Source organism: Chelon labrosus (assembly GCF_963514085.1).
Source record: "Chelon labrosus genome assembly, chromosome: 15".
Classification (NCBI taxonomy): Eukaryota; Metazoa; Chordata; class Actinopteri; order Mugiliformes; family Mugilidae; genus Chelon; species Chelon labrosus.
Genome location: NC_140348.1, coordinates 25,076,560 through 25,099,423, shown reverse-complemented (window position 1 = coordinate 25,099,423; position 22,864 = coordinate 25,076,560). Strand labels below are relative to the sequence as shown.

The 22,864-nt window shown below is 41.4% G+C and overlaps 1 protein-coding gene across 5 annotated transcripts in view; it reads right to left on the bottom strand.

The window, feature by feature from the left end:
• smap1 (small ArfGAP 1) overlaps positions 1 to 22,864 on the bottom strand; it is a 115,934-nt gene extending 93,070 nt beyond the window's left edge. For all 5 annotated transcript variants that reach the window (XM_084562001.1, XM_084562000.1, XM_084562003.1 and 2 more), the window contains exons 1-3: positions 22,673 to 22,864; positions 6,940 to 7,073; positions 6,061 to 6,146 (exon numbers count right to left, since the gene is read on the bottom strand). In XM_084562001.1, coding sequence (XP_084418127.1) covers positions 6,061 to 6,146; positions 6,940 to 7,073; positions 22,673 to 22,790 — 338 coding nt within the window. In that variant the 5' untranslated portion in view covers positions 22,791 to 22,864. The remainder of the gene's footprint in view (positions 1 to 6,060; positions 6,147 to 6,939; positions 7,074 to 22,672) is intronic.

Genomic DNA, 22,864 nt, shown 5'->3' with positions numbered 1-22,864 from the left:
AGTACAAGGTGTTGACCTGGCCTCCAAATTCACTAGATCCCAAACTGATCAAGTATCTGTGGGATGATCCACAGAGGCCCCTCCCCTCAAAGCCCCCCCACTAACAACATTCTGTTACCAGACACCACAGGACACCCTCAGAAGGCCCATGTCCATTCTCTGATGAGTCACAACTCTTTTGGAGGCACAAGGAACAATATTAGGAAGGTGGTCATAATGTTATGCCTGATCGGTGTATATATTTCTAAGTAACTGAACAGGTCTGAAGTAGAGAGAAGCACATTTCCAGACAATAGAGGTCAGGATGTTCAACTGTGTCAGGTAAAAATACAGCAGCAGTGCATTGAGAGTCCAAAGACCTCAAGAGAATAACGACAAAGGCAGACGGTAGAATTATAATGATAAATGGTACGTGAAGCCTTGACAACAAGGTTGAGGTGAGCGCTTTAGAAACTCCTTTCAACACAACAGATAAATTAAGAAACTGGCAAGAATTAGTCACGACATTCCTAAATGAAACCCAAAGGAATACCATTAGGAGGGCATTTGAATACGTGCCGTTACTACGATGTATCAAATGAAACATCTAGACGCTGATTCTAATTTAGCTGTCTGATACTATTACAGGAATTCATTAACGGCCCTCTGCAAAAAAAAAAAGAGAGACTGTACCTTTGATATACTAGTGTGGGAACAGTATCAGTTGTTTCCAAAGCAGGATCAGTCAGACCAAAAGACACCACACCACCAGTAGATCAATACATCAAGCCTTGATCAGCGCGAGGCAGAAAAGCAGCTTTATCCCACATACAGAATTTATGAAACACAAGGATCTAATCAGTAAACTCCTGTCAAAAGAAGGCAGTCTAGTATCTAGTACGGTCTCATGGGACAAGTAGCGTTTCTGAGCCAGTTCTCTCGGGGGTGAACTAAAACATACCGGCATTTCACAGTGGTTGAAGGAAAGTCCAATTTACTGATGAATCCAAGCAACAGAAGTGAGTATGTAACTGCCCGGACACACACCAAACTGACATCAACAAAGGTTTACTGTGAAGATGCCTCACGTTGCCTGCATCTGGACCAAAACACAACCTGTACAGGCAACGGACAACTACACATTTTACGCTTCTGTGACATGAAATACCTCTCCATATGAGCAGGCGCAATAGTCTGTATTCATCATTCAATAGGAGGAAACCATAGACCATATAAAGATGGACGACTGAACTGCTCCTCAAAAGTAAAGCCAAAGCGAGTAGCGCTCCCCCTGGTGGCTGGCTGCGGTATAGGTCATAAGCTCCACCTCCTTCATGTTAATGGGCGGGACTTGGGCCAAACTAAAACATTACAATACAGGTCAAATACTTTCTTATGCAAGGATGGTTTCTGTTATTTTGGGCAGTTAATATAATGTTTATGCCTCTTCGGGTGTCATTGTTTTGGATAAGTTCTCGCAACATGGCGCCGCCCGTATCCCTGGGAAAATAGCGTCAGTTTGAACAATGCAAGGAAGTGGGGATGCATTGTCCGTATTTATATACAGTCTATGGAGGAACCAGAAGAGCTACAGTTAGCTGCAAGCTACAAACGTTTGTACAGAGCTGGCCTCTTTTGAATCATGCTGGTCAATTTATTCATTCTCAGAGATCATGTTGTGAAATATTCGTGTATTTGAATGTTCAGTTTAAGCACTGGTTCACTAAGCTGATTGCCTGCTCCACAGCTAATTCAACACACTAGGGCCACTGATGCTCAACAACGGCCCAACACCAACAAGCACATGGCTTTAAGTTTATGAACAGGAGATTCAAGACTGGAGGCTTTGCTACTCTGCACCCTTGGACACAACCAAGTCCACCCCGAGCAAGGAGAAGTTCTACATCCTCTCTGGTCTCCATCTTCGTGGAGAATAATTCATTCTGCAGCCTGACAAATGAGCCCAAACCTCAACAGCCTTAAAGAAAAAGTGCTCAAAGACAAAGAAGACTGAAGGAGTGCCGACCGCCGTGGGCTTCCCTTCAAACTCACCTGACGGTCGCCTGTACTGAACGTTTATGAAACACTTGACACCGACAAAGACATTCCTGTCATCACAAGAGGCTCTTTGGAACATCGTCACATCATGCTGTGATAACGAGGGTTATCAGCTTTGAAGATGAGCTTAGAGATATGGAGATTTTTTTTCCACAGACTCGTGCTCGAGAGTCACAGGTACATTCATTGGCATTCAAGTTCATGGCAGATGGATTTTTTTTAAAAATGGTGAAAGATATTTCACAAATGCTGAAAAGGTCTAAAAAGATTAATCAATGTCTTTGACTTTATTTCTTTAAAATTCTTCTTTCCACATTTTACGATCAGTGGGAACACTCATTAAAGACAGACAGATAGATGGAGACTTCGACCGTCAGTGGCATTACTGTTATTGCCCAGTCAAAGTGATGGATCAGTAAACTTTGAGCAGTTAATTATTCCAAAAAAGCAGCCTGCAACTGTCAAAATACCACCAGAGGTACGCAAGTGTGTGCTACGCCCTCCGAAACGCAAGCTGCCACCACAACCACGACGCTACAGCAGAGCTAATCCCACGGCTTTTATCTTCCCATTTCAGCAGTGATTCTTCCGTCGGATGGAGAAATAGACCTCAAAAGACTGAGGGATGATGACCACCCGCAGCGGGTGACGCTACAAGACAGTCTGGAAGAGGCAGGCTGCTGGAGCTGCATCTCAAACACCAAACTTATTTATTACTGTTGACTGGAAAGGAGCAGAGCGGACAGAATCCAACTCCGAGGCACTCAGCGCTACTGTGCCGTGGGTGCTAAATGACATGCAAACACTTAGCTGCAGGCCACCGCCGCAGATCGCTCCTTCCCGAGTGTGTCAGGCTGAATTTCCTACTGTGCCGACTGTTCTTTCAGGTTTGTCTTTGGCAGATTTCAGCCAGTAGACGTCTAGTATCAAAAGTCCAAATGGAGAATTATGAAGAAGTTTAAGGCAGGCTGATGCACATTAAAGCCTCTCGACTCTGATCGTGCAAACAGATGCATCCCTCGAGACATACTGTTTGTAATCTTTACGTCAGTCTGTAGTATTTATTACTGTATATACGTTTATATGGTTCACTGACCTCTCTGCAGGATCTCAGTTGTAAATTCATAAAATATGGAGTCTTAGTGTAGTTTCTCCTAATCGTCGATTTGTTTAATGCTAAAGACGTGTCAAACTGATAAAATACCAAGTACTACTTGCATTATATTGACCATTAAAAAGCCACACACTAAAAAGCGTAAAACATGCATGACTGCATTGATGAATACAAAACACTGCTGAATACCACACACACAAAACAAGGTGGGAGTTGAAAACAAAAGAACAAATACGGCGTGTGAATCAAACTCCATTTTGTCATTTACATACATAAGAGCAGTAAATAGCAGAGCCAGAACGACGCGGGTGTATACCACACAGAAACACACACATTCAGGCCGTATCTCTCCTAATCCCGGGTCCGTTATCTGCTGCTTTCAGCCAGCGGCGCTGCTGTCACAACGACTAATGGACTTCAAAAGAGTGAAGAATGATGACCACCCGCACAAATGGGCCTGCCAGATACAAGATAGGGTATTAGAGCAGCATTTTCAAACGGGGAGCTTATTTATTTCAGCCTGCTGCCGGAAATATGAACATATGCCGCTGTGTTAACCACACAGCTGTCTCGTCTTGTGTCGTGAGAAAAGGGCAAACTGGAAGCCGCTGTTTTGGTGGCGTATACAAAGACGCTGCTGGAGGTGTCCTGGTTAAATGTCTGGAATGACGCCGTCTTGGCCAGCCTGTCACTTCTTAGTTGGTGCTCTAAATAATCACGGGTGTGTTGGAGAAGCTGAGGGTTGATAACGACAGTGAGTAACATCTGATATTCTCATCACTCCGGCACAAGGTTGGGTTAAAATGATCAGTCTGCTGACTACTGGAAGTTTGTTTTGTCTGCATTTATATCATCATCGTGTTAGATGATGAATAATGAATATGCTGTTGAATAAACGAATGGGTTGTGATTTTAAGAAATGGTATTTAATCTAGTTTATGCACAGTGGTTAGCACTGATGCCTCACAGCAAAAAGGTTCTTGGTTCGAATCCAGGCCGACTGGGGCCTTTCTGTGTGGAGTTTGCTTGTTCTCTGTGTCAGCCCTGTGATAGACCGGAGACCTGTCCAGGGTGGACCCCGCCTCTCGCCCGATGACAGCTGGGATAGGCTCCAGATCCCCCCGCAACCCTTCACAGGGCAAGTGGTTACAGAAGATGAATGAATGAATCTAGTTTATGTCGCTAAGTCGGCAAACTGCACTTTTATCATGTCTTACATACAACAGGAGCAGCAGCCTTGCATTAAATTGCTGTACTTATATTTAAAATGATTTATTTTTGTGAATATCCATGTATTGAAACCGATTTAATTCAGATTTTTGCAACAAAAAAGTGAAATGAATAATAAACATTGGCGGAAAGCCAATAGTTCAACCAGTGGTTTAACATTTCGCCTTGTTGTTGCGATGGAGACGTGCCCATCTTTGTGGTTACGAAACACTGCCTCTGTAACATGCATACAAAACACTGGTTGGGGGGGGCTTGCTGGCTTTGATCCAATTCAGTGACAATCTCAAGAGGAAAATCTCAACAGAAAATCAATCTCTGGTTGCCTAGATAAGCCTCTCGTATACTTCCTAGCTCAGGTATTGACTCTGTGGTTGCTCTGCTACGTCTTGCTGGTACTGTATATTCTTTATACAGAATAAGAGATTCTAATAATATATATATTACAAATCTCCAATATTTTATACAGTTTATTTATATGATCCAATCATACATATACTTGTATGATAACCCTCATATAGGTTTTGCATATTGTATATAACATAGTATCTACATAAACACACAATATAGCTTATGTGCATATTTTATACTGTAACATACTGTATATATTCTTTCTATATATTTATATATAGGACTCTGCCCTTCTCTACATTTCAATTACTATATACTGTACATGAGATTTATACATACATATATAGTATATTGCATATCTTTGCATATTTTATATATACTTTATATATCACACTATAGTATACTTTTATTTTTTCCCTTTTTGCTGACTGTAATTCCTCCTGTCTCTGTGTACTGATGCTACTGGATATTGAATTTCATTCATTCATTCATCTTCTTGTAACCGCTTGTCCTCTGGAAGGTCGCAGGCTGGGCCTATCCCCCCTGTCATTGGGCCAATATAGTATAAATTATTAATTTATTAATCACCAATGGACGAGCATGTCTTTGGACGGTGGGAGGAAGCTGGAGTACCTGGAGAGAACCCACGCAGACACAGGGAGAACATGCAAACTCTGATATCGAATTTCCCACAGGATAAATAAAGACTCCATCTACCTATCAATCTAACAAGCAGAACATGAAAATATTGCTCATATATGAACAGAGGTAGCTCTTCTTGCCATCACTGTTAGCGACAATACAGTCTGTATCTGCTGTCCGCAGGATGTGGACCGTTCATCTAGGAGGCGTCCAAACCGACTAGCCTGTACTACCCCTAGTTTACACTTACTAGACAGTCCCTTACGTCTAATTCCACTCACTTTTGGTGTACACAGAAATAAAGACAACCTCATGAAAAAGCCAAACATTTAACTGGTGCTGCATGTGACACATGTAAAGGTGACATCATCCATATTCGTGGTGCAAACGGGAACTCATACGAAGATATATAACGACGTAAGGAGCTTTTAGATGAACACATAAATAGAGGCTGACACTTGTGGAGACATGAGGACTTTTTATGCAAATCTCCACTGACACGTATGATGACATACGGGGTTTTATATCAGTGTGAAGAGGCAGCGGAAGATTTTATGCGGCTGTTTATATGCAACTGGGGAGTTGACGGAGAGGTCTAACGTCAGTGTAAGGAGACAAACCGAGTTTTGATGGAAATTAAATATTCCACCGAGGTTGAGGACAATAAATCAGCTCAGAGAGGAGGATACTGGTCTGTCTGTGGCCGTTTGAAGTTCTCCGGTAGGTGGGCCTCATACAGCTTCCGGGCCCTGGTGTTGCCCATGTCTACCATGCTCTGCAACGAGAGGAGGAAGGAGACAGAAAATAAGCCGTTAATAATATCAGGACACGCGGCGAGTTCTTTCACACCTCACATTTGCATTGAACTTCATTCGCCCGGCCGACTCGTCTCCACGCGCGCCAACCACAAACGCACGCAGAGTGAAAGACACACCGGCCGTACGTGTCAGGGCTAAATTAAGAGGAGGGTGATGAATGGGGTGATGATAGGAGAAGTGGAGGAGACGGAGTCGGAATAATCAGCCATCCAGAATTAATTAGTCATTGAAAACAGTGATTAACATTCAGAGTGAGACCCTTTCTACTCACACTCAGCTGATGGATAGGCACTGCCCCGACAGAAACACACAAACGCGCGCCACATACTACACACACACACACACGCACCAAACAACTGGATATTAACAACTGGATGATTCAGTAAATTAATGGCATGCTAATGTGAGTTTCACTCAAACACACACACACACAGCTCTCCCTGATTCATTGTGTGTAACGTAATCAATGTGACATGCTCGTTATCCACAAGACACAGCTATACACACACTAATTACAGCTGTGTGTGTGTTTATGCCCATGTTACTGAGCACGTACATGCATGTCAACAATGTGTGAGTATGTGTGAAGGAACACTGGAACGCATGTTAAACAGTGTGCGTACAGACGGACATTCTTGACTTCACATCAGTGTCACAGTTAGTACACGTGTGCCGTCTTTTAAGTCCAGAAACATAGTAGTGACCGCACGAAGTGTGTGTACAGGCTTGTTTGTGTATTTGTATTTGTACCTGGATCTGCTCAGATGTCCACTGATCCAGATTGACAGATTTGACTCTTGAGATGTGGACGCCCAGGTTGCGGTGGATGCCGGCGCAGCGGATACACATGAACACCCCGAGGTTCCATGACGCCCATCGAGGACCTGAGAAAAAAGAAAGAGGAAGATTTCCGCTTTACAAGCTACGCTGATGAAGATTCGTGGTTTAGACTTCTGCGTTAACTTGACACAGAAGCTACGTCGACGGCGTAGACCTACGCAGACCCTAGCGCCATAACCGACGCTCACCTCGCGCTGACACAGAGCGCAAGAGCTGTGATTGGACCGTTTGGTAGTAGCGTGTTTCCGCTTTTGCATTTCCAGCAGCTTCTCCATCTCCACAATTTTCGAATTAATTGGTTTGGATAAATACAGATGGAACACATCAAGGAAAGGTTAACTGAGAAGGTTCGGAGATACAAACATTTGCACAAGCAGGAAGTAGAAACAAAAATTAACCCGACTGGCAAAAAAGACACAGCGCCGACTAGTGTTTAGACATTTTTACACAGTGGGCCAGACTGACAAGCACACAAGTATAAATGGCTTGCACCAGCGTTGGCTACGTACGTAGGCTGCGCTGTACAAAGCTTATTCAGTTCTGGATCTGGACAAACTGAAGAAGCCACCAGGATGAATGGTGAAATGTCGTGAAGAAAACTCAAACAACTCCAGTTCCTTTGCTGCAGCTTTGTTTTTAGAGATCTGTCTTTAGTATTCAGGGAGCAGGTGACTACTACTCTATGAAATTCAGTTTTGGGTGTCCTGTTTTCAATTTTGTCACCCAACAATGAAAGATTATCTCGGTTCCAGCATGCTCAGCGCAGCAGAACTGTCAACAAGCGTAACTGCATAAGCAACTGTAGTGAGCACTGTTCACGTCTCGCTGACTTTAAAACATTATTGGTGGTGCCAGGAGGGCCGGGTTGAAGACACAACCGTGGCGAGCAGAGAGAGTCACGAATACAAAGCCCGACAGACCTCGAGGATGACCACGTGGTCAGTCAGCCAGGAACAGAAATCTGTGGCTGCAGTTTGCGCTTTCAGCACGATAATGCACCGTGTCACAAAGCCGTTCGAAATTGGTTTAATGAACACGTCACCGAGGGGAATTCAGTGGCCTCCCCCAGACCACAGATCTGAATCTAGTAGAACGCCTCTGGGTTGTTGTAGACCAGGAGATGACAGAATGAATGTACAGATGACAAAACTGCAGAAATGAAGTGATGCAATCACATCAATATGGAGCAGAAGCTCAAAGGAAGGAACATCCACGATCCACCTGGAAGTCAACCAGAACTCCAACCAGTTATGCTCTGGTAAAGATGTGCAGGGCCAAATCTTCAAATCATCTGGGGGATGTTTATGCTTTGACACATCATATGAACAATCCAGGACTATCCAGTTACATGCAAAGGTATTTGTTTCTCTGTATCAGCTGAAATACGCCTGATAATGAAATCCAAGAGTGTTCCCAGACTCATACGCCTGGTGATGATCCACCATGATTCATGAGGTATATTTTATTTTATTTTTTTTGAATGATATAAAAATCTGAAGGCTATCCGTCATTCTGACAGGACACACCTATCAAAATGTTAAGGTAATTCAGATGCAATGCTGGGAATATGTGCACAGCATGAGGGAAAATCCCACGTTCAGAGCAAGGACTCTTGCTGACTCCTGATCACTTTCCTCTGAGAAATGTTCCCAAATTTCAAAACTGTGGCTGGTAAATCTGTAAATCTGGTGTGGCAGCAGAGCAGGGGGTTCAGCCTTCAGAACAGAGGGAGGTCTGAGTTCCGGTTGCACTTACATTCAATTCAGTCAGTTTCTTGTGAATGTTTTTTTATTCATATTTTTCATGCTGTCATGTTTTAATCCCAATTCTGTTACTGAAGAAATAAAAAAAAAATCACGAACTGATGCATTTTTTCCCCAATGTCCGTCTACCTGTCTCATCTGTGATTGTTTTTTTTTTAAATAAATGCTAATAAAGATCCTTAAAAACTTGACTTAAATCCATATCGTTGCACATTATCATTTAAGGTACCTATGCACATAAGATATATTTAGTATATTTAAAATATAATTCTGTTTCTTGTAGATTTGTACATATGCAAATCTTGTATATTTTTCTATTTATTTATTTATTTTATTATTATTATTATGTTTTTATTCATTTTTTTACCATTTTACACCTATTTTTCTTTTTACTAGTGTTTTTTTTTTTTTTTTTTAATGTGCAACTGAGCTTCTGTGACCAAGCAATTTATCTTGTGGATTAATAAAGTCTATTATATATCTTAGTCAAAATCGAAATGGCATATAATTATATAAAGAGAGACACATTAGTAGTCTGCTGCTCCTAATAACATGCTTGTCAAGCATAAGTCCTGTTGGTCTTCCTAACAACAGCGGCTGAGTGATTATTAAAGGACTTAGACGACACAGAGTAGTCAGTATAAGCACTGATATCCTCTAGGACATGCAGGTATAACGCACTGTTGGAGTTTAGCAGAAGTTAATATAAAAAGATAAAATCCAAATATTCAAAGCCTTTCCACACTTCAGGAAATTGTGGCAGTCACTTTAGTATTTCACACGCTACCCGGAGACACACTGAAGACTTTCTTATCAAGACTGCTCAGGAAGTAATATCCCAAATCCATTCAATACGTCTTAATGGGATTTTACAAAAGGAGCAGCCGGGTGTTGTTTCTATAATTTCTGGATATTCTTTAATTATTGTGCATGTAGTTTAAAAAAAGAAAATACAAAATCGTGAGCTATAGCACAGATTTTTGCCATATTGAGGTAGAAAAAACATTGCAGACACGTCTTAGTTTTTTTTATATTAGATGTACAAGTCATGTGTCAGAATCGCTGCATTTCAAGTCTGCTTCAAACTGTTTCCATTTCAGCCTTCAAAGGCAGAAAATGTATAATTCTCGCACTTGCATGCATTCTCACTTTCGGTTAGTGATTAATGGCTTCAATTAAACGCCGCTGTGAGTAAAAGCCTCTTTCAAAAATATCAAAGTTACTATGAAAAAAGAAAGGCCTTTCAAGGCAGTGAAAGCAGCTTTGAGTTTATTAAACTGGGTTTGAAAAGCTTTCCAGGGTCAGAACTTTTTAACCCATGAGACTAATCCTAAAAAGGAGTATAAACAAAAAAAATTGAGCTACATATCGAAACTCATTTTCTCTGAGTGCAGTGCAATTGGTGAAGAAATGCCCTTTTGTGGGAAAGTTTAAAGCTAGGCTGATTATCTCTGGCAGAGAAGAAGATAGAAGGGCATGAATGTGCTCGACAGAACCAGAGGAAGTGAAGAACCTCCAGGCATGCAAAGACAAGACTTTGATTCATGTTGACACGCAATTTTGCAGTGTCGGTTGAGTTGAGAGACGGGAAATGTTAATTATCCCAGAAGCGACTACTCCATATGGGTTGGTTTGGACGGGAGTCCTGCTGATTTGCTTCCCAGACGATATTCAGTATCTACAAAATACTCTTTGGCAAACTAACAGACCAAGCTAAGAAGTAACTGTAGACTAAACAGCAGCTGTCCCAACATCATTTAGAAACCAAATCTGTTTGAGTGGAGTTAGTTTAGCAGGACGTACAGTTCTTAGAGGTCTAGCCAGTAAATACGTCCAAGGTCAAAAGACAGATCATTAACCAGCTGCATTAGTTTGTGGTTTGAGGATATGTTTCACAAACGTCCCATTCATTCCTAACATATTCACTGCTGAGTGGAAGCCAGACTCGGGGCATGCTAACATGTTAACATTAGCAATAACATTCATGTATACTTTTTATCTATAGTTTTATATCTGGAGCACTGTTGCCACTGTTATGTCACTGTTTTTTGTCAATGTCGTTAATGTTGTCTATTTGTGTGTGTGTAAGAAAGCCACTTTTTTTACCTGCAACCAAATCTACCCTTGGGTACGAATAAAGTTACCTTACCTTACCTTACCTTTTGCCCTGGTCTACTGGATTTTTGTGAGTAAATAGGTTAAGCAGCCATATGACCCTCTAACCAGAGGGCTCCTACCCTTTGACGTACAAAAGGTTTATGGAGGTTCATACCTATTGAAAAGCAGTGAAAACCGGTAGCCTTAGTTAGCATTAAAACTTGTAATTGTGATTTTTAAAAATGTGTTAACCTACAGCCGACAGGTGTTGGTACAACGGAAGACATACATAAAAACTGAAAACTGCTTAAAGGACTAGTACTATTACTAATCCAAGAAAGGTTCAAAAAAGGCAACTGGACTTGTAGAGTTTTTTGAGAAGACGTTTCACCACTCATCCGAAGAAGCTAATCGGATGAGTGGTGAAACGTCTTCTCAAAAAACTCTACAAGTCCAGTTGCCTTTATTGAACCTTTGTTGGATATACCATGACCTGGATGACTGAGAACCTTTACAGACATACTATTACTAATGTGTGGCAATGTTAGCACAGTTGCTACGTTAGCTGTCTGGCTTCCACGTTATCTCTAGTCTGGACTCTGTTATAACAGGTTTTCAATGTTATTCTGTGAAAATGGACGCCCACATGGCTATTGTTAGCCTATCTAGCACCAGTAACATTGGAAGTCGGGACCTGACAAAGGCTAGGAGCCCTCTGGTTATTAATTAAAAACAATGCTTTTTTTTTTTTTTTTTCTTTGTGCCATCTACACAATAACCAACTGGTGAGGATGTTAACTTTTTTGGTGTGAAGCATTAACCTCAGTCTTTTAGTATGGTAGTGTCTAAGCAGCCATCCACTGCAAATTTCTTCAGTGCCTTTTATGAAATTCTTATTTAATCTAAAGACATGAAAAGGTCACAGAAGCTAGCTGCGAAATTGTGAAGAAGGATCTTGACAGCAGAGGCTTTAAAATCTTACCTGATCATCACAAACTGAAAGAGAGACTACTCAAATCTCAATTTCTAATCTCAAACTTTAACCCACAACCAAATGTGAAAATAATAGTATTTAGATCATGGTGCCACATCTGTGAGCACTGAATGAACCCAACCACGTACTTGGAAAATGTATGGAAACAAAACAGACAGTGATGCTGTAGCTAAATCTACTGATCCACAGCCTCATCCGGTAGTTGGCGTAGTACTGTGGAGTGACACGAAACAAAAGCTGAAGGCTAAATGAGTGTGGATGAGAACATTGTTGGAGGATGTCAGTTTTAATATCTGTCTAGAGCATTATGAAATTCATTCAGGACACCAAGGACGTCCTCAGCATGCTTCAAACAACGTAGTATGTACACTGTGTCTCCTGCCATGTTTTAAGGTAAAAGATTTCACAGTTGTCCAGAATGCCCACGTTCGGGGCAACCTGACAACCGTGTTGGTTTTGGGTCAGTTCCCAGCAGATAGAATAGAAAGGCTGACTGGATGTCTTTCCGCATATTTCCTTTCCGTCTCTACTGTGCCTTTCTAAAGGCGACGAGAAAAAAAAAAACACTCAATCCCACAAATGATGAACAATCGTGCATACTTGTGGAATCCCTTTAAAATATCTTCTCTGAGGGACCTAAGGTTAAGAGCTCCCAGTAGAAGTTATCCATCCCAGTGTATCATCCATCAGGTCAAAAGTGGCACAAAACAACCCAACAACCCAAATCTCCATGGGGATGAACAGTGGACGGCACGGAAATGACAGTCAAATCATTTTAATGGGCTTGTCGCTATGGTGCCATCAGCGACATCTTTGGCTCTACCCCTCTCCAGATTATCAAGCTTACTATCAGTCAAATTGAGGATTGAAAGCAACTTTGAACACAGCGAGTGCAAAGGCTCTACTTTTTATGGATCCAGGCTACATAATGATGGTGCATCAGTGCAGGCTGCATAGCGGAGAGAACGCACGCAGTCCAGTGGGCTTGCCGGGCTCGGGTAAGAGCATCAGTGTGTTAATGCAGTGGCACTAATGCGCTAGGCAGCCTAAAGGAGCATTAAGGCAGGGATGGCTGAGTGTTAAGCCTAAATCAAGCAGCTCAGCCAGTGTAAGCTGGACTCTATCTGCTGGTTATCTATCAATATCTGTTGGGCTTCACTTTGGTCCACTTTCAGATAACCTCTTTCAAAAATATCCCTGAACAAATATATCTAATATTCTAAGATGAGCGCTCAGAGTCCATGCATACACACATATTATACTTGCATGATGCCGAGGTTGGAAATCAATGTTTGGTGCACTGCAGAGCGTCCAGAAATACATCGAAATGTTTCTGACTGTGAAATGAAAAGGATTCTGAGTATTTCATTTAAACCCAGTCCAATCTCAAATTACACTCTAAACTGCGCTGAACTATTTCAAACAGCCAGTCACCTGTGTCTCTGGAATGATGAGAAGTCTGCACACCTATGCTCTTTGATGCTCCAACTGGTGAGCAACCAGTTCCTATTAATGATGGCCAGCTGTCTCTCTGAGCCACCCAGTGTAATCTGATTATTCTCCACTTTGAGCAAAAATGATTTAAAAATGTTCATGTAGCGAAACATTCAAGCTTACTTTATCAGATTTAATTAAAACCTAATTAAAAACACTAGATGTGAGTTGTCAGACCCCAATGAGTTGGCCATAAAAACCCTTAACAGGTCTTTTGAATATTATAGTAATTGCAGAGGACGCAGTGGAGTAAAATAAAAGCGAAAGTGTATTTTAAATAATTTATTATCCAGTTTTCGTGGTGTATGCAAACTATATCAATCCAAAGTTAAACTTAACTTCATACGGATAAAACAAAACATGATGAGTATCCCGGCCTAGTATCCTGCACCAATATTGCTCTCTAGGGCTGGGTTTAAAAATGGCTTTTCCAGTTCAAATCAAATCTTGATTTACAAGATTTGATATCCATTCACAAAATCCCAGAATTGATTATTAAATGCTCGTATTTCCTGGATCCTCTTGTTAGAAATCTCGTGAGACAGCGCAATGAAAAAAGTCCACGTGTGAGGGAAATTCAAAACCTGACAGAAGCTACGACACTGACAGCACCATCAGACCTGAAAGCTGATTGGATTTAAAAATGTATGAAGACGGAGAAGAGATGCACAAAAGCAAAGCCACGCACAAGATGTGAAAGTAGTAATAAAATATTATGGAAATACCACAAATCTCTGGAATCAATCACAACATTTTTAAAACTGAAATATCCCAAAATGAATTCATGTTGAATTAAATTAGATCGGGACCTTGTGAATCCAAATTGCATCAATTCAGGGGATCAGTAGCAAAACCTACTGGTCTCCATTGGCTAACCTGTTTACTACTACCTATGGATGACCCAATCAAGTTCTGGTCACTACAGGTCTCAATCTGATCTTAAATAGACTAAATTTACTCACCTGGAGATTCATATGCTTTTTTTCTTTAATCGTAGCTGTATTCTCATAGATCATGTGTGCACCGTGCGACTGGATTCAGTCCAATAAATATTTCTGTCAAAGTTAATATAGTGAGGAGAAGGTAGCTCGTACCTTTACTCCAGAAGACCTGTGTTTTGTACAACAGAAATGGGCTGGTCTAACTCTGTAATCCTCTGTAATATTTTTGTCCTTGGCATTGCCTCGAGGAAACTTCTCTCATCTTCATTTTACGTGTTTAGCGATGTGATTTTGGTTCTTCTACTTAGATTTTTAACAGCTTTGACGCTAGCCAGTCGCCACTAAAACAGACGATGAAGATGTCGAAGTCTTTTATTTTTTTATTTATTATTTTTTTGTTTGTTTGCAGCTTTGATGCTAAAGGGACGAGGTTTTGGTTTATGGCAGACGGCCCCAACTTGGAACATGTCAGTGTTATCTTCACAAATTCTCTAACTTGCCACTAAATGGCTAAAAACATTCATCCATTGCGACAATCTCACTGATTTCATACCTGGGGAAAAAAAATAAAATAAGTGCCACGACACCCAATTTACATGCACTTCTGTGTATAACATTAAACTTTTGTGGCAGGTGTAATTTAACAGCAAATGTTCGAAAGCAAAAGCCTCGGCCGTGCAGAGTAAAGGCCACTCTGATTCATTTAGCCCTGACCTACTGCACTGGTCTGTATCTATTAACCTACTGCCTGCTGCGATTGCATGTCGTCCTGCTCCGAATTACGTCTTTCATTCCGTCGGAGCATGAGGTGAATACAAACTGAGGGGTACACGGATCGCAGCAGCACAGATCCAGAAGCATTAGCGTGCGTTCATCTCGTGCAGATGATTTGGATTCAGTAACACTCCTCTTACGCCATTCATCTTTTACACTTGCTCTGCGTCGAAGTCCGGACAAAAATAGACAGCCGAGTTGTGTTCTCTCAGCAGACATGAGCCCTGCAGTCCCTAAACACACACACACACACCCACACATTACAAAAACACCAAAGCTAATTTGTAGACTGCTGACCTGATTAGACACAAATGAGCTTCCCCCCCCCCACACACAGATTAACACACACTTTCATGCAGGTAAATTCCAGCACCTCGTGCAAAGATTTAAAGAAGGGCATGCCGAGCGCACCAGCATTTACACATTAACATACATACACAAACAGATGCATGCACGGAGACAAACAAGCCCAGTTATCCCAGCTGAGATACACTCAGGCAGGCAGGCAGGCAGGCACGCACCCCAGAGCCTTGATGAGTGACAGCACAACTTTCCAACCGAGCGGGGGGACAGTCAGCCGAGCATGAAATTAAAGGCCCGACTGTCAACCTGAGGACAGTCAGGACGCCGACTGACGTGTGTGTGTGTGTGAGAATGCGCGTGTGGCTGATAGGCAGGGACGGCGAGCACCGATGTCAGGTGAGGTGCGTATGTTGCACCCTCCCGCAGAGATCTACCTCCACCTAATCCTGAATATACGCCGAACAAACAAGGGACATCCTGAATTTACTGATTCCCGCTTGCTTATTCGATCAATATTTATGAGAAGGGGGGAAGAAAAGTCTGCGGCGAGGAAACCGGAGACGCTTCTTTCTTTCTTTCTTCAGGGACAGAGGGAAGATGCAAAGGTTAAAGCTTTAGGGCTGAAGGAGATAGAATTTGTGGACTGAAACCGTGTCTGATGAGAATAAACCCCGCAAGACTCACGATGCTGCAGTCACGACCACCTTCCTGCCATCTTTTATTAGAATTTTTACTTTTTTTCATTTTATTTTAATGTGCAATGAACTAAATCTCGTAAAACAGATTTATACAGTCTTTAATTATTATAGTCTGCATGAGTGGAGTCTCATTTTTACTTCTAGGAAAAAGAAACAGCAGCTAATGTAAAAAAAGAAAAGAAAATATATACCTGTGCTGAAATTCAGCTGAAGTTTACCAAACCCCATCTCCTAATTAATAAAATGTCCCCTTAGTAAATCACCGGGCGGTTGCCAGAATCTTAAATAGAGGCCAGAGGAGAGAGCAGGACGAGCAGACGCTGTGGGGAAAAATAAAGAAGCACTGTGCTGCTCCCTGCTGGCCCATTAGTGTGATTCAGTGACAGCGGTGACGAGGACGTACCCTCTTCCTTTGTAATACCAAGAGGGAAATAAAAAAAATAATAAATAAATAAATCGTCATCTGCTCTCGTCTGGTCGCAAACAAATGGACGGCCGTTACGGTGCAGACAGTCCATAAACGGAGGACAGATGGGTCCCGCACGGAAGCATTATCGGACTAGACATAGGGATATAGTCTACGCCAAACTACTAGAAATAAAAATAACAGCATGTGGGTTGTTCATTATAATAATTTGGGTGAGAGCATCGGAAAAACTCACAGGCTGCAGCGGTGTAGACTTTTAACCTACACCGGAGACGGAAAAGTGAAGAGAGGATTCCATCTGCTGGTGATAAAAGGCATTGTGACTTAGATTTATTTATTAAAGATGAGTCCGGTTTCATTATTCAAACAACCTGAAACCTTTTATCTCACTTTTCAGAGCTTTACTGTAACGTTCCTTTAGTTAAATACTCACTGCAGATCAACAAACGTGAACAGATATGAACCATTTCTTCCTTTTCATGGGTTTCTTATGTATTAATCTGAAAATATATAATTTTTCTGTTATTTATCATAGACATTATAAAATTAGAAATTGTGCAAACTAAATTCTGCCCACCTGCACTGAGAAACAGCTTAACCGTATTCAGTTCAAGACGGCATACAGAAAATATTAAATAAGACTGACAATGAATCTTTAATCAAAGATTCATGGCATCGGTGCTGCAAAAAATAAAAAAATTAAATCAATGAGAGGTGGAAATATGTGTTGTGGACAGAGCTACAATATAACCTTACATTTCTGGTGGTACAATATTCCTTAAATATACATGATTAGCAAAAATTACCAGATAAAAATTAAAACACAAAGCCTTCTACCTTTATTACCCAGCACTGGCTGAGCTTGATCCATCCTACAGCTTCACAGTAATGAGCTGAACCCTTTTCATTATCAGTGAGTACGTTTTTTTAATTAATTAATCCAAGATATAACATATCATACATTCTTCTCGATCATCTGGAAGGACAGAGGGGATCTTTAATGATTTAGATCATGAACATGTCAGACCAAAGTCACATCTTTAAAGAGCATTTCTGTTTTGTTTTATTTTATGTGGTATGATCCAGAAGAGAATAAAGATCATCTGTATATAACCACATCTGTAAAGCTGCAACCAGAAAACTAATTTGTGCTCAACAACATTCAATACTTTAAGATCTTTCTTTTAATCACACCACAGCATTGCCACCTAACTGCTACACTGTGATAACCATTAGCTGCTGAAGTACACGTCTTTGTTTTGGTTTTTTATCAGAATGATTTATAGCCGACATTAGGTGCAACCTAAACTGCATCAACAATGTCTTCCCCAAAGTCTCCTGGTATTCTACTGACGTTAAACGCTTTAACAAAGATGGACGAATCACACTAAAAGCCTGCACCGCATGCTTCAATATTCTAACTTGCATAAAAATCAACGTTTTTTTAAGTATGTGACACTGAATGCAAACTGAGCTGCTGCAGCCTGCACACAGTCCATCCCCTCCACAGGACGCCGCAAAGCTAACCTGCTCTTCACACCTTTAAAATGTATACAATTTCAGGTGTGTGTGTGTGTGTGTGCAAGCTTTTGGCTCCAAATGAGAAAGAGTGCGTGTTTGTGTGTGTCGCTATTTCATGCGTGTGAAGGAGCTGTGGTACCAAGGACGGGTCGTCAAAGTGCTGAGTGGCCCTCGGGCGCTTGCCAAGATCTGCTGTGCCAGCACAGAGGACAAGCGTGAGCAAGCTCAGAGCCCCCCATCCCCCGACACAAATCATAACACTGACAACCAGCCAGTGTGTGTTGATTCTGTGTTTTCTTGTTTGTATTACATTGTGGGGGCCAAACTCTTGCAGAATACTTATGGTGTGGGGCCATGTTTGCCTTGTGGGGCCATTGTTCAATTTTTTTTAAGACTATTGAGACCTGTCAAGACGTTTTAGGGTTTTAGGGTAAATGTTACCTTGGTTAGTGATGTATTATGTCAAAATGATTCTGTGTGTGTATGTTCTTGTTTTTATTCAGTTGTGGGGGTTGGCCTCTTGTGGAATACTAACTTTATGGGGCCATGTTGTCCTTGCATTGACATTTTTTTTGGGCCCCACAACATTTTAACGGTTTAAGACGTTTGAGTTTTACACCATCAGAGTGAGGACATTTGTGCAAAGTGGGGACATTTTGGCTGGTCTTCACTATTTTACAAGGCTGACTGAGGTTAAAGACTCGGTATTAGGGTACGGGGTACCATTAGGTTATGTCAGCGATTGTTCTCACAGCCATACAAACATGTGTGCATGTGCGGTAGTTGAGTCACATCGTTGAGAGGACTGTGTTAAAACCAAAGGCGCAATTTATTGTCTGGACTCCAAGTAGTGGACAGACCGAGATGCCAGGGAGGACAGGAAAATGGAATTGCAATCAATAAAGTCTCCATCTCCCTGTCTCTCTCTCTCTCTCTCACACACACATACAAGCACACACACAGGAAATGTAGGGCAGTGTGGGTAGACAGAAGGCAGGACCGAGGGTGGAATTACATCTGAGAGGCTAAGGTGAGTCACCACACTGCAGTGGTCGTAGCAGGGTAGCCGCACCCAGCCAGGGATGATGCGGCAGGCAAGTATGGAGGACTGATAGCAGCTGATTATACCAAGTCCTAAAACAAACTGATCAATCAGACCAGAGCTCTGTGTTTTGAGTGGTCAATCAGCCATGGTGGGGATGCTTGTTTAGAAAGAAAAAAAAAATCAATAAAAGCTAATGCACTGCCTCTGATACGTCTACAATGTGCTGTAGCACATCTCCGCCAATGTTCAGTCTCTAAGAACGTCTTAAAAGTTTACACTTATACAACATTTGTCAATGTAAACGTGTTTTTACAAACCAGGTAGCTTCGGTTTGTGTTCTTACATGAGTTATTATAAGTGGCGCTAAGGTTAAACTCACATGACGGACACACCTGATTCAGACTTTGATCTTCCAGCTAAGAGTCAGTGGGACTAACCCCTGCAGGTGTTACCTGGCTGATATCAGCTTGTACTTCATTTTGCACTTTGCAACCGTGACTTACAGTGTAGTGAGTCGGTACAACTCAAAGCGCATGTGTAGATGTTGTGGGTTTATGACTAAGATAAGTAAACATGCCTCAGGTCGCAGGGTGCAGTCACTAATGCAGAACACACAATCAGTAGATCAGATTTTATTCAGTTCACTGAATACTGACTTGATCGAGTGCTATGACCATTTACAGTCTGCACTGACAGAATACACAGTAAAGCATGAAACTTATCTATTGTATGTGGGAAGAATATGTTCATATCTTTTCATACCTAATCTCTATGAACGCAAGATTTTCGTAACATTTGTTGCCCATGATGCTAAAGCTTTCTGCAGGTGATTAGACCTGCTCTTTTATAAAGACGTGGCAACAAACACAGCCTGAAAATATACCACACAATGGAACTGTATATTAAGCATAATTTTTGCGACAGAGCTTTCGTCTGGAGTCGCTCTGTTGGGAACTGATGATTCTCCAGCAAGGACCTGTCGGGTCAGTCAAATCGTTTGGGGCGAGTTTTAGACGTTAATGGACAGAAGAGTAAAATAAATGGAGTCATACACGTCATCTGAGCGCCGTGGAGTTGAATTTGTCCACAGCAAAATGGCTCTGATTGGTTAGAGGACTATCCAGTTGCATATGCCAAGGTATATTTACAGTCACTTCACCAAGTAGAGTGGTATCATGATGAAACATTAAAATAACTAAACAAATGGTGCATATAACATAGTTTTTGGTTCTGAAGAAGCTCTAAGCCTTTCTAAAGGCTCATTTAGAGTACTGAGGGACTAGACGCTGTAACCTACGCACGTAGCCGTCACCGGTGCAAGCCATTTATACTTGTGCGCTGACAGCACGGTGGGCTACGGTGTTAGGGTCTATGTAGGATCTGTGCTGTTGGCATAGCTACGCCGTCAAATTGACACAGAAGCTTATTGCCTATAAGAGCCTCTTTGGGTTAAAGATGGCTGTTGAAGAGGATATTTACATTTAGTAAATTTAGGTTTTCTTACTGTCAGATGTTTGTCTTTAATCCACTCAAAATGTAAACAGTAGTTGATATGGCTTCCTTATCATCTAGGTTTTTCATGGACAACTAGAGTAGTTCTGATTAACTCTTTTAATTGTGAGACAGGGATGCTTTGATGTGAATCCATCGGGGGGCAAAAGAACTTGATCGGGACACCCCTCTCGTCACATCAAACCTCTCAGAGCACAGCAATTACACACTAAAATATTACGGGTTATTTCAAAATCTTTCAACAATGAAATGTGGTTGTTAAAGAAATAAAGAAGAAGTTTAAAACAAAAAATATAGCTCAGCTGACCCCAATTCAAGAAAACGGAGCAAGCCCCTGCTGAGAAAGACCACAGGCATCTAAAAGATCTGCAGCAAGCTGGTTGTGAACTACTGTATACTGTACATGTGACTATGACAGCATCCTTCCACAGCATGCCTGAATACAGCCACAACAGCAGGTTAAAATCATTAATGTCAAAGATTATGATGACACCAAACCAAATGTAAAATGTAAAAAGCAGCAGCATGAGCAGGAGGTAGTGATGGATCCTGATCCAGTAGCTGGAGGAGGTCCACATCTACAGAATGACGCAAAACACATTAGATCTGAGTCATATAGGAGCCGTTCAAACTCCACCCAAAAGAACGGGAATTCACGCTTCCACACTTGTGCCAACACACACTTCACCTAAAGATGCAAAGGTAACACTCCGTATCCCAATGTTGGCAATGTTGCCTGATCAATCTCACTAAACGTTTTACATATAGAAAGTTATTTTTCAGAAGATACAGGTAATTTAATAAATTACATATTATATAATAGAGATACATTAATGGATGCAGGCCGAACTGAGGACTGGTTCTCGAGGTTTCATGAACGCTTCTCGATAAAACAGTATTTCAACATATGCGCAAAGGAATGTTAAACTTCACACTTTCTGAATGGAGTTTTGCACAGCTGGAAGCGCAGGGCGCCGGAGGCAAGGTGTTGGCTGCAGCAGCTGCACCTCCACCTCCACCAAACCTCCATCAAACCTCCTCTCATCAGCTGCTGTCGCGTTTTTCTACGCGAGACTTTCAACGAGCAAACTTACACCTGCAAATTGAACGTAGCCTCAAACACCACACGCACGTTTTCCGCTCATAAATAAACCAGTCAAGGACACGACACCGATACCAGCGGTAAGAGAGCCGCAGTTACGCGACAAGAGACCGGAACTACAGGCTAGTCAATTTCAAAATAAAATGTTTTACGCGCACATTTGGAGAGCAAACTTGAACGAGCAGAGAAATATACACAAGAGGAAACACAATAAATCATAAAGCATGTAATATCATATATCATCTTTATGTACTCCATCTTATTTATGTTAATTTCGCTTTCTTCCATATAACTGCACCTTATCATTTATCCTACCGGTATGTAAATCGTCTACATTTTCTTCTATGTCTTGTAGCATTGTAGATATGCAGATCTTATATATTTGTTTTTCAATTTATAATTTTATTTTTTTTTTACTAGCGTGTGTTTTGTAAATCTGAGCTATTGTGACTAAGCAATTTCTTATAAAGCGTAGTTAGTAATAAAAAAAAGTCAATAAATAAGCCAAATGAATCAGCGTTAATTTAGTATTTATTGTCGTTTTTTATCATTTTCATTTTTAAAAATAAAAAAATAAATATATACAACTATGCGACTTGGCTTAGGACTTTATTTTGAAATCTCTTAGCGGAAGTTGTTTGTTTCTGTGGTTACTGTGGCCGAATGTCGCTCAATACTATTAATTGTGGGTTTAATATTAACTGGACAACAGTAAAAACGGCTCATTTGCATGGCACATTTTAAATAAATGCATGTATATATGTATATTTAACACACTTTAATCAGAATAAGACTCGGTGCCAGTGAGCTATCTCAGGGAGGGATGTGAACATAGCTCTACATGAATGACTCCCATCAGAATAACGTTACACTGACCTGCTAGCCACAGCAACCTGCTAGCTGCCAACTTTCCTCGCCGCTTCATCCTTTCACACACCTGAACCTTTACAACCCAGACTGTCACAGCTTTACCTTTGGCCTCGCAGTCGGCGCAGTATTTGTTGTCCTCTTCTCTCAGCAGTTTGGACAGAATGGCCTGATGCTGCTCGTTCAGTTTCTGAGCTTTTTCTCTCTCCGACCGCGTCGTCATCGTCGCCAGAGTTTTGGAGGGTTAGTCCCGTTTGTGTAGAGGCGATAAAGAATAAAAAATAAACCCCACACAGT